Source organism: Chelmon rostratus, chromosome 9, assembly GCF_017976325.1.
Source record: "Chelmon rostratus isolate fCheRos1 chromosome 9, fCheRos1.pri, whole genome shotgun sequence".
Taxonomy (NCBI): domain Eukaryota; kingdom Metazoa; phylum Chordata; class Actinopteri; order Chaetodontiformes; family Chaetodontidae; genus Chelmon; species Chelmon rostratus.
This window is the reverse complement of record NC_055666.1, coordinates 18,510,192-18,522,041: the sequence shown is the minus strand read 5'-3', so window position 1 is coordinate 18,522,041 and position 11,850 is coordinate 18,510,192. Positions and strand designations below refer to the sequence as shown.

The window sequence follows — 11,850 nt, the reverse complement described above, 5'->3', positions numbered from 1 at the left end:
CAGATATTAATCCTGTATGCTGTATATACTCTATATAGACATTCATACATGCACATACTGTACATAACAACCCACTCCATGTATAGAATCAAGTACGTATCCCATTCAGTATTTATTTTTTACAGAAATTACAATTTGTATTCGTTTTCAGTTTACAGACACATGTTGACTTGTAGCCATCAGGCATGTCTAAAATCCCGCCGGTAGCATTTTATTTTGAAGGCCTTACGTGAGGGCGACGTTCTGACGTTGCTGCTGACTTGACGCTGGTCTGAGTGGCGGAAAGCTGCACATCCCTTCAGGAGCGTGAATCTGGGCTAGTGACGACACTTCCCCCTCTCTCTCTCTGGATTTATCCCCGAAGTTTTTTCTCCCCTCTCGCCTTGAAGTCGCTGTGAAGTGAACTTTTCGCCCTCTTTGTCTGTTTAAAAGTCAAAAACACCGCCATGTCGCCGCCGTCTCGACGGCTTCAGACGAAGCCAGTGATTACCTGCCTGAAGACCTTCCTCATCTCCTACAGCCTCATCTTCTGGGTGAGTTTGTCTGACATATAATGGGGGACAACAAGCTAAAGGAGCAACAATGGGCTAAAAGCTGCGGCGGTGCCAACAAGGCTAACCAACGCTACATCATTTCCTCGAATCACGACAGGGACACACACACACACACACCGAGTTAAATATGCTAAATAAATGTCCACAGTGGAGAAGTTTGGTTTGGTTTAGTGTTGACATAAAGAACCACTTGTTGGAAATGTACCGACCGTTGGAGCAGATGTTTGTGTTGTTCAGACACACCGATCAACGTTTCGGTGCCCTGAAAAAATGCTGTTAGCTACTTTGTGTCAGTGATAGAGAGAAAACACTTCAGCCAACTACAGCTTAGCTTCGTATTTAGAGGTGATATAAACTACTTTTATCCTCCGAAAGCAAGGTTTAACGCTGTCATTCTCCTTGTTCTGCAAGTCCAACTTAATCGTGCGCGAAACTGCGACGATCAGTAGAATAATCGATTGACGTAAAATCAGTTATTTCGATAATCGATCATTCGTTTTGGCCATTTGTCAAGTTACGGTGCAGCAACGTTAACACTTAAATCCCTGCTCCATGTTTTCCTAAGACTTCCCTGTGAAGAGCTGATGTTAGGGCTGATTAGTATCACCATTTAATCTGTCAAAGCTATATTTTATTGATTGTTTGAATTATAAAATGTCAGAAAAAACAGTTTGAAAAAAACAAATATACTCAGTTTACACAAAAGACAATGAAATACACGTGTGAAGCTGGAAAATAGAAATAGAAACTTTTTTATGACTTAATCAGTAGTTGCTGATTAATTTTCTGTTGATCGGCTAATTTTTGAAACTGTTGTAACAGAATATGTAATTTGGTGCTGATTTTGGTGAAAAAACAGGAATTTCCATTAAATCGATTTAAGTCATTATTTATTGGTTCATTTATAAAGTTTTTATGATTGAAACTTAATTCTCCATATTCAATCCCAGTTCCATTACAGTTGGGACTCTTTATTAAACATAAATAAAACAGAATGTGATCTTTTGCTAATCCTTTTTTACATCAGTACGACTGAAAACAGCACAAAGACAATATATTTAATGTTTGACCTCATCAACTTCATTGATTTTTGTAAATATCATTCTGAATTTGATGTCAGCAACATGTTTCAAACAATTTGGGACAGGAGCAACAAAAGACCGGGAAAGTTGTGGAATGATCTAAAAACACCTGTTTGGATCATTCCACAGGTAAACAGGTTGATTGGTAACAGGTGATAGTATCATGATTGGGTATGAAAGCAGCATACGGCGAGGCGTGAGGTTCAACACTTTGTGAACACGTGATTTGATAAAGAATATTACTACATGGGCTTAGGAACACTTTTGTAAGACAGTTTGTAAGGTAACGATTGCATGTTGCATGTTAAACTAGCAATTAATTGGAATTAAGTGATTTGGAAACATTAACATTCTGTTTCTGCTAATATTATTACGAAGTTGTCCATTTCCAGGAACCTTCAGGGAAATTGTTTTGCACATGTTGCTAAAAAAGCTTAAAAATTCCTTGTTTGAAGATTTGGTGTAGGTAGCATGTAGCCGATCAGACATAAAGTCTTGTCAAAGAAAAAGACAAAACCAGCAGAATAAGTGATACAGAAAAGAAGTGGTGGTGGCAGCCCTATTTGCACTTAAGGAAAATATTGTTTGTCTTCAGAAGAAAATAAGCAGTTATCAATGCCCCCCCCCCCCCCCCCCGTTAATCTTTGTACCGAGCAAACATCCATCTCAGGCTGCTGCTGCTAACACAAAGTTCAGGTCAGTGCTTTTATCTAGCAATTTATTGCTCTCGGCCGGTTGAGCTGATGCCTTCCTCAGGCTAATGACTTGTGTGGGCAGTCTTAAAGCAAAAGATGCTGAGGCGATTAAACCTCAGGCTGAGGCCAGCAGGGTATCCCAGGTGTGTTTTCACTAAAATGTTGACAGGTGAATAAATCATCTGCGGCATGTGAATCATGTACATTATTAGTGACACAAGGGGGAATGAGAGTTGATCAAATACACAGTGATTGTGGACAATATTAGAGGCTACATCCTGTTTTACTGAGTCTGCATTGTGTGCCAGAGCTCATCTGCTTCTTTTCATCTGCATTTCCTCCCCTGAGGAGCGAAGATTTAATAAAGGAAATCAATAAATGAAAATGTGTTCTTACTGAATTCAGCCCGTCGTGGCTCTTAATGAAAACTATCGCTGGTATTTGCCTGAGTCAGTGCAGATCACTGGTCTGTCTCTTCAGCTGCATGTATATGCATGATCACAGCTTGGTACACAGCCAAACTTAATGTTCTTAGAGCTGCATTAGGCCTGACACGCAGAGCGTTTCCACCGAACATCGTGGAAGTTAGCTTCGGTTTTAATTAGAGCTGCAAGGAACGATTATTTTAATCATCAAATAATCTGACAAATATTTTCCTGGATTTATTTATTTGATTATCTGGCCTGGAAACTGTTGGAAAATAGTGCAACGGAGACCAAAGTCACGTCTTCAAATTTGTTTTCAGTCCAAACCCCAAAGACATCAAATATGCACTCAAATATGAGAACGAAAATGTACGCATTTGATACTGGAATCTGCAAATGTTTGGCATTTTTGCCTGGAAAAATGACATACACAGTGTAGTTGCTGACTAATTTTAAAATTGATTGATTAAATAGTTATTTCAGAGATTTAAGTCCTCTGCTGATTTTCTCACTTTACCTGCTCATGTCTACAAACATCAGAAAATAGTGAAAAAAGTCTGTTTCTAGTTCCCAGAGCCCAATGTGTCCTCAAATTGATTCTTTAGTTTGACCAAAATGTCACATAGTTTTTTTTAAAACTACTTTATTTTCAGTTTTTTTATATGCAACATATAGAAGCATACACAAACATGCCGATATACCAACAGTATACAGACATAACAAACAAGAGGGTAAAATTACTCGTCACCCTCACACACACACAAAAAAAAAGGGTCAGTGTGTAAACTCAATACAAATGATTACATTATTTTATTTGGTGCAAGACATATAATCTAAATATGGCTGCCAAATTTTCAAAAAGGTGTTATATTGTTTTCTGAGACAATATGTGATTTTTTCCAGGGGAATGCAACTATTCATCTCCAAAGACCACCTGTCTATGAAGAGAGGGGAATCAGATTTCCATGACACCGCAATGCACTTCTTGGCCACGCATAGAGCAATTTCCACATATTTAAGTTGTGCATTGTTTAGAGAACTGCGAATACTTGTCAAGTTCCCCAACAAACTCAGTCCAGGGTCTACTGGAACATTAACTCCTATGATCCTGGTCAAAGTGGAGCAAATATCATGCCAAAAGGGCCTCACTTTCGCACAGAGCCAGGTACAGTGTAGAAAGGAACCAACTTCAGTACCACACCTGAAGCACGTGTCTGACAGGCTAGGTTCAAATGAGTGTAATTTTTCTGGGGTAAGGTATAATGTCACATAGTTTTGTACAAATTTAATGTCAAATGTGACAACAGAAAAAGAAAATCGTCACACCCAAGATGCGTTTTTGGCATTTTCCTTTGTTCCAGCTTTATATCTTATAGCCACTTTTATTTTGGAACCAGCACCAGCACCTGCTACTTCGCACAAACCGTTCTGGTGTGATTGACCAAGTGGTTTCGAGCCTTGAATCTTAGGTTTTGTGTCAAAGAGGCGGCCCTAAAAAAAAAAAAAAAACCTGCTCATCTCTCTCTGGCTCTTTGATGCTGGAGCTGACTCCTGCCTGCTGTCTCCTCCAGTTCACAGGCGTGATCCTGCTGGCTGTCGGGGTGTGGGGGAAGGTGAGCCTGGAGGCCTATTTCTCCCTGGCCTCTGAGGAGAGCACCAATGCACCATATGTGCTCATCGGGACCGGAGCCACCATCGTTATATTCGGACTGTTCGGCTGCTTCGCGACGTGCCGCGGCAGCCCGTGGATGCTCAAACTGGTCAGTGAAGGAGCGCGGCAAGCTCCCTTAAAAAAAATCCCTCTTCACATGCGACCCTGTATGATTGATTTCTTTGTACGCTTCCTTCAGTATGCCATGTTTTTGACCCTGGTGTTCCTGGCTGAGCTCGTGGCCGGCATCTCGGGCTTCATCTTCAGACATGAGGTGAGGTCCTCGTCCCAAGCATGAAGATATTTTAAAAAGTCGATCGCAGCAGCTCACTAAAGCATATAATCTGCTTTGCTTTGAATTCCAACAGATCAAGGCCAAGCTAGGTGTTGCCTATAAGAACGCAGTGAAGTCATACAATAGCACAGATACCAGCAGCTCTGCAGTCGACGCCATCCAGAGGACTGTGAGTGGGAGGTTTTCCAATCCAATAATTGCTTTTATCTGACTTTGTTTCTGTCTCACTGTACAAACCAAAAAACTCTTGTTTATACAAGAATGTTTTAAAAGGGCAACTAAGCATGCTGAAAGTTTCAGCTCTGCTTCCTGTGGGTTTAAACTTTGAGACATCTTACTCTCGTCACTGCAGGTGTTTCCCCGATAGGTTGATCCAAAACATCTGCAGTGACATCACTCATTGTGTTGTGGGGAGAGAACGAACGCCTGCCTGTTTTGTGCATTATTATCAACACTTTTTCACTTGCTTCCAACGCTGATGATGTTGATTTTGTTCCCATATAGTTGCTTTGCTGCGGAGTGCAAAGCTTCACTGACTGGAATGAGACCGCTTACTTTAAAGAGAAGGGAATCCCTGCCAGCTGCTGCAAAGACAACGCCAAGTGCTCACAGGAGACCCTGAAAGACCTCGACAAGGCTGAGAAAGAGGTGTACACAACGGTGAGTTCACTGCCCTCACCACTAGACACTCGTGTGGTTTTAAATCAGAGTTTAAATGAAGTTTGGTTTTTAGAAACAAGCTTTAAAGTCACTCTATAAGTCTTCATTTCTGTGCTGTGCAGGGCTGCTTCACACGGGTGACCAATGCGATGGAGGCCAACCTGGGAATCATCGCAGGGATCTCTTTTGGGATTGCGTTCTTCCAGGTACATCCCATGTTGTTCTTTCAGATGCTTTTGTCTCAGAATGAGAATGGGACCATGCTGCACTTCCTGTAGTTTTTTTTTTTTCTTCATTTTATTCACAAGTTTCATTATTGATATCAAGGGGATGCAGTGACGCAAACACCAAGAGAGTCTAGCAGGACAACATCTGGACAGATGATCTGCTAATGAATCTTTTGGCTAACTCTGGGCCAATGTTATTAATGTGCACTTCTCCTGTTTAAAGTATATGAATAAGTAAATGACAGGGAGACCAGACATGTTTTGACTCCTACCTCCTGCAGTCGTTGCTCTGCAGGAGAGAGAGTTCAAGCTGGATTTGAGGGTCTGATTGTTGACATGCATGTTTACTGTCTTGCACTCTTCCTTTTCTTCCCTGTCTTTGGCACATTGTTGTGTTGCTTGTCCATATTTCTTCCTCAGTAGCAGGAATTTGTATTATGCCACTCGTATTAATGCACAAGAATATACATTGCTAGTGGCTATAACTCCACAGGGTACCTTTTAACTAAAACTAGCTACTACTGTATTCACGGTTTGAGTGACTGAATTTAAAGTGTGAAATTTATGCAGTACATGGTTCACAATCCATGAGTGTCCATGATCACACTATAGTGCGCTAAGTGTCTGTTACACAGGGAGTGGTTTATACAGCCTAGATAATATGACCGTAAAACAAATGTCGCCACGTTTACATGTGAACACAACTTACACAGCAGGACAAAGTTGAACCAGACAGTAAAAGAACTTCAACTTTCACCATCGCTTTCACTTTGAATACATTGTTTGGACAATGTGGTGTATGTGGACATTTATTTATAGCCTGTCTGAGCACTAATGTGGTTGCTCAATGCACTTGTCTGCACTGTTGTGTCTGACCGAGTGACAGTATCTGCAATAAAGTTACAGAGCGAAATGTTTTTATTACTGAGAGAAAACAATCAGGCTGCAGAAAAATGTGTTTTTCTTTCGTAGAAGAAGAAGAACAAAAGATTATTTTGTTATTTTTAACAGGATTATGTCTGTTTTTTCTTTCTGTTGTGTCTTAGCTCATTGGGATCTTCCTGTCCTGCTGCTTGTCTCGATACATAACCAACAACCAGTATGAGATGGTCTAACAGTGGCCTTCCACAGGTGAGACTTTTTATCTGCAAAGTTATTAAATATTAGGGAAGTAAACGCGACAGTTCCTTGTTTGAAGGCTAAGTCATGTTTTGCACAAATGAGTACAGATTGCACTCAGCACAGATTGTGAACTCCAAACTGCAGCAGTGGTTTAATCATCCAATGTCCAAATGCAAATACACATTAGCTGCTTTAATGCTGGTGCCTGACCACCTGTGTGATGTGCTTTCGGTGTGTCATTGCAGGTTACTGATGGGCAGCTCCTGATGCAAATCGAGTTGAAAGAATCCTCCTGTGATTTTTATTATTGTGCTCGTGTTAGACGATGTTGTTTTAGAGAGGGGAAAACACCCACTGCTTCTTTTATTCAGCCTCACCGATGACAAACGAGCAGAAGGGAATAATGTTAAAGGGATGTTATCTGCAGCGTAGTTTGACCAAAAATAAAAAGGGACCTGGACATATCGGAGAACATTTGTTACTCTTGAATTTAATTAGGGATTTTCATTAAGCCTAGACGTTATTACATAGATGTCGTCACTTTCATTTGAGTTAATTACCTCCGCCAATCGTCAATATTTCTGTTTCTTGTATCATTGTTTAATGCAGCTGCCTTATTTGTAATTTTGCTAAAATTAGTCTGTAGCTGAGCGGATGAAATCTAGACAATAAGCTGATAAATGTTAAACTTCTCTACAACACTAAGTGAATTTCTGTGTGTGAAATATAAGCCTGAGAGTTGGACAAGAGGTCGCCACCCTGAAATCAAGTGTGTGTGATTTACGGTGAGGACCTTATTCTGTAGGCCAGTATTGCTGAAAGCCTGCACTCATGTGTGCCAATTACAGTCGCCCAGCCAACTTCAACATCACAGTTTTCAGTGTTAAAATGTTTTTCTTTTGTGGATGCATGTGAAATACTTGAAAAAGAAAATAAAGATGAAAGTGTCTTTAACAGTGTGCGGCCGAGGGATTTGCATGCAGCTCAGGATGCATCCGTCACACAGCTGTTTGTGCCTGCGTTCGTCTGAAAACCAACAAAAAAGATCATTCTGGCAGGAGCAGATAAGTTAAACAGACATTACTCAGTTATTTGGGGGCTTGTGAGGGATCCATACAAACATACGAGATGTTTCACAGCATCATATGTAAGGAAATAACTTTCATGCCTTAGTGCAGTCTGTTGGTACTTGTTTCTGTTTGACAGTGAGTTTGGCACTTCTGTCAAATATTGTGATGTATTTGAGCAAATAATTGTGTGTCAATATGCATTCAGCAGATGTTTCTACCGTAAAACTATTAAGTAAGAAAATGATGTCTGTAAACTGTATGATCAAACAGTTACAACAGCTTTAATGTCATTTTCTGCTTAAGCTGGAGAGGAGGCACTGAAATGCTTTGAAAAGGATAGGACAGTCATGTAGTCTGTAGATCAAAGAGCTGATGTGTTAATGTAAAATTTTCTGTCTAGCTATCACACCATTAGTCACATACAATCTTCCACAGCCTGCTGACATGCCATGTGCGTACTCTATTTCCATTTAAAACTCGACCATTTGGTAACATGAAGGTGCGTCCAAGCTTATAAAAATATTTCAACACTGCCGGGTATAAATTAACTCATAAGCTCCTCCAGGCCTCAGAGACACGTTGTTCATTTGCTTGTGTGTTAAAGTTGCCTGACAACCCACGGTGAATGTTGCATAATGAGGGCTAAAATAGCCCTGCAGACTGTCTGTACACAGACAGGCACACTGTTACAGTGCTGCTGTGACCCTCCACCATGCATGCACCGTGTGTGGTGATGAGAGGTGGGCCGCTCAGTGATATTGAAGAACACCTCACTGCAAACAGCATGTAGATAGACCTGGAAGTCTCTGGCTGATAAGGTTTTTTGAACGCTCGGAAATTGATTTCCCATCTTCAACTTGGGGTTGAAAAAACACAAATCTAGTTATAGAATAAGAATTTTGGTTACTATTAATACTATTGGGAGATTTTTTTTTTTTTTTTTTTACCCCTGACTCCTTTAATTCTGTTTTAATCTCCACAGTTTCAAAAGGTTTTAGTGAAGCTCTGGTCTTGTTCACTCCACGTTGGCCTGTCTCACAGCAGGTGTTTTGACTTGTCTCATACCATCAACAGTAAGCCAACAATGCCACGCCTCACCGTTAGCTGGCTTTATTAAATACACCTGTGCTGCTCCTGCCATGACAGGTCAAAGTGTCTGCTCCTCTCAGCACTGTTGACTCTTTCATGCAGATGAACCTGAAGGGTGGAGGATCAGTGTCACTGTTTCATGTGGAAGGTGGAGCCTTTTCAGACGGTAAGATGAACATCTCCTGCAGTCAACACTGTGGTGGAACTGAGCATTATACATGTCCACTGAGACCGACTGGTATATTTTCTGAAACAATAAAAATGTCAGTGATGACTGTTAGAGATTTAACCACTAGGTGGCAGTGCTGTGTAACTTAATAAACAGCGGCAGTTGTGCAAATGGAGGTAAAAGCGACAACAAAAGCTCAAAACTGTGCTTCCCGATTTATTTATTTATTTTTCAACACAAAGGCCAACCACCAGGTAACCCACACACCTGTGAAACTAGACGAGTGACACACAAAGCGCGTTGTAGCTGCGCAGACTTGCATCAGCGTTGCCTTCGGGCCACAAACGGCCTGGAAAAGATGAGAGGTAAATAGGGTGCAGCTAATTGCTGACAAGCCGTTGACAAATACACTTGATTGGCAGCTGTGATCTGTGATCTTATTGGTGCGTTTTGGATCAGATGCTCCGAGAGTCCGCCTACATCCTGCACGCTGTCCAATTGGCTCCGTCTTTAAACAAAGAGGGCGGACTTCAGGTTTTCCCTTCCACCCAGCCCGGCTCGCGCGGTATAAAACCAGGGTTCAGCCGCCAGTCAGGTGGAGAAATTTTGACTTTTCTTCCCGGCTGATGGTGTGCAGAGCCTGAGAAGACTTGGGTTATTCAAGCAGCACGCCAAGAAAGCTTTTCCTCAGGTTAACCTCGTGGTTCAGGTCAGTCTCCATCCTTTTTATTCGAGCCGTCTGAAGTGAACACTGCGGGGTTTTATTATCAGGAAGTCAAGGTCATATTGATGGGAGTCTGCGTTACAATGCGGCAGACTGAAGAAGAGTATTAATCTAGTCGTAGAACTGTATCACGGGTGTATTTCTGGTGCTGGAGGTCGGTTTATTGTTCTGTGCTTGAGATGAGAGACAAGCTGCTGTGTTTCCTGCAGCCTAGCTGTACTTTAGAGTGTGTTTGTTTTTTGCTACCTCACGGGGACCTTTTCCGGTCGAAACACCGACCTTATCAGGACCAGTAGTCCTCGTGAGAACCAAAGCCCAGTTCTTTTGAGGCAGAACGTGATTTTTGAGGTCCCAGTTAAGGTTAGGGGTAAGGCATGATTTGTGGTTAGGCTGCCTGTAAGGAATGGAAGTCAAAGCGGTGTACTAATAGGGGATAGCTGCCAAACTTGTACATGTGGTAATGCATTGGTCGCCTTTGTGTCCGTGCTGAATGTGTAAACCTGTGTTTGATGGTGTATTAGGCCTGAATTTGGCTTTTTGTTGTTGCACTTTTGCAGCAATCTTCGCACCCTCATGTTTCCTCTCCCCTTGCAGATCAGCCACCTCGAAACCATCGAGCAGCTCTGCCTTAACGACCCCACCTGCCTCAAAACAAAGCCAACATAAAGCCTTCAAAATGATGCAGATCAGCAGCGACTCCGCCAGCAACAAGCACTCCCTCATCAACGTCATGCACCGCTTCATTGCAGCTGCCAACAACATGGACGAGACCATCATGGTGCCGAGCCTGCTGCGAGACGTGCCGCTGGAGGAGCAGGCGGCCAGCGAGACTGAGCCCAACAACAACAACGAACCGCCTTGTCCCAACAAGCAGAGGGACATGTACGAGCACTACCTGCTCCTCAAGTCCATAAAGAACGACATGGAGTGGGGTCTGCTGAAGAGGGAGATGAGCAGCGGCGCCAGCTTCCTGGAGATGGCGGTGAAGCAGGAGGAGCAGCAGCCGGTCACCGGGGACCTGCTCTTGGAGGACAACTCGGACCTGGAGCATCAGTTTCATTATCACCTCAGGGGACTGTTTGGAGTTCTGTCCAAGCTCACGCTGCAAGCCGACCACCTCACCAACAGATACAAGAGAGAAATCGGAGGCGGAAACTTCATGAGATAGAAGTCACTGTTTTGTCTTCTCCCCATGCTCGCCCCCCCCTCGGACTGCTTGACTTGCACAGTGGGATGTGTTGAGAAGGGCCCCACCTCTTCTTAATAGATCTCAATGGACAGTGAACTGACCAGGGTAACCACTTTGTGACTTCTCTCACTCCTGAGTAGCAACACTCCAAATTTTCCCCACCTCTACCAAACGTACCTTAAACCGGTGACACCTGCACTTGTCAACCCCTGCGCTGAAGCAGGCAGGGGGACATGTTGGTGGAGGTTTATTGAATTCAAGTCCAGATGAAGCACAGCTCTGGTTTATGCAGAAACTTGCCCTCCCCCTTTTTTCTTTTGTCATTTCAAGTTTGAAAATGAATTTGTCACCAGATTGTGAATAAAAGAAGGTTTCTGACTGTAGGAGAAATTGAATGCTGGTTATTCTGTCCCTCCTGTATAATATGATTTTAATGCTGAGCTGAAGGGCTCTGACCCGCAGAGGTTTTAAATCTTTCCACTTGGTATTACTGTAACATGGCGTGCCTTGACTTTTTGTATACACTCATGCCCTGTTCAGTTACCTCCCCATTGTCTGATTGCTTACATGGTTCATCAAGATGTTGATGAAATGATTCATTTGTCTGTCCTTGGATATTTCAAAACCAATTTTATATTGAAGCAGAAATGCGGTAAAACTGAAATAAATAATTGGAAACTTGATGTTGACTTTTTTTTTTTTTTGTTGCTGTGAACAGGACGGATGTTAGCAGTGTTGATGCGTCTTCCTCATAACTCAAACACTTTTTTCTTTTTTTTTTTCTTCTAATTGCTGACTTGTTACAAGTCTTGAAGCGCTGAAAGCTGTGCAGGAAGGTGTAATGGTGCTTTTCCACACATGCAGTAACATGCAAACATTGCTTAACTCTGTATGTAGT

The 11,850-nt window shown here is 42.3% G+C and overlaps 2 protein-coding genes across 2 annotated transcripts; both read left to right on the top strand.

The window, feature by feature from the left end:
- The first annotated feature begins 316 nt into the window (after positions 1–316).
- On the top strand, positions 317–7,670 carry tspan7 (tetraspanin 7). Its single transcript, XM_041944290.1, has 8 exons — positions 317–533; positions 4,328–4,516; positions 4,607–4,681; positions 4,776–4,871; positions 5,207–5,362; positions 5,485–5,568; positions 6,636–6,720; positions 6,957–7,670. Exons 1-7 carry the CDS (start codon positions 447–449, stop codon positions 6,702–6,704), a joined length of 756 nt encoding a protein of 251 aa, XP_041800224.1. The 5' UTR covers positions 317–446; the 3' UTR covers positions 6,705–6,720; positions 6,957–7,670.
- A 1,924-nt stretch (positions 7,671–9,594) lies between these two features.
- mid1ip1l (MID1 interacting protein 1, like) lies at positions 9,595–11,635 on the top strand. Its single transcript, XM_041944121.1, has 2 exons — positions 9,595–9,748; positions 10,358–11,635. The coding sequence occupies exon 2, from the start codon at positions 10,440–10,442 to the stop codon at positions 10,929–10,931; it is 492 nt and encodes a 163-aa protein (XP_041800055.1). The 5' UTR covers positions 9,595–9,748; positions 10,358–10,439; the 3' UTR covers positions 10,932–11,635.
- Positions 11,636–11,850: the final 215 nt, after the last annotated feature.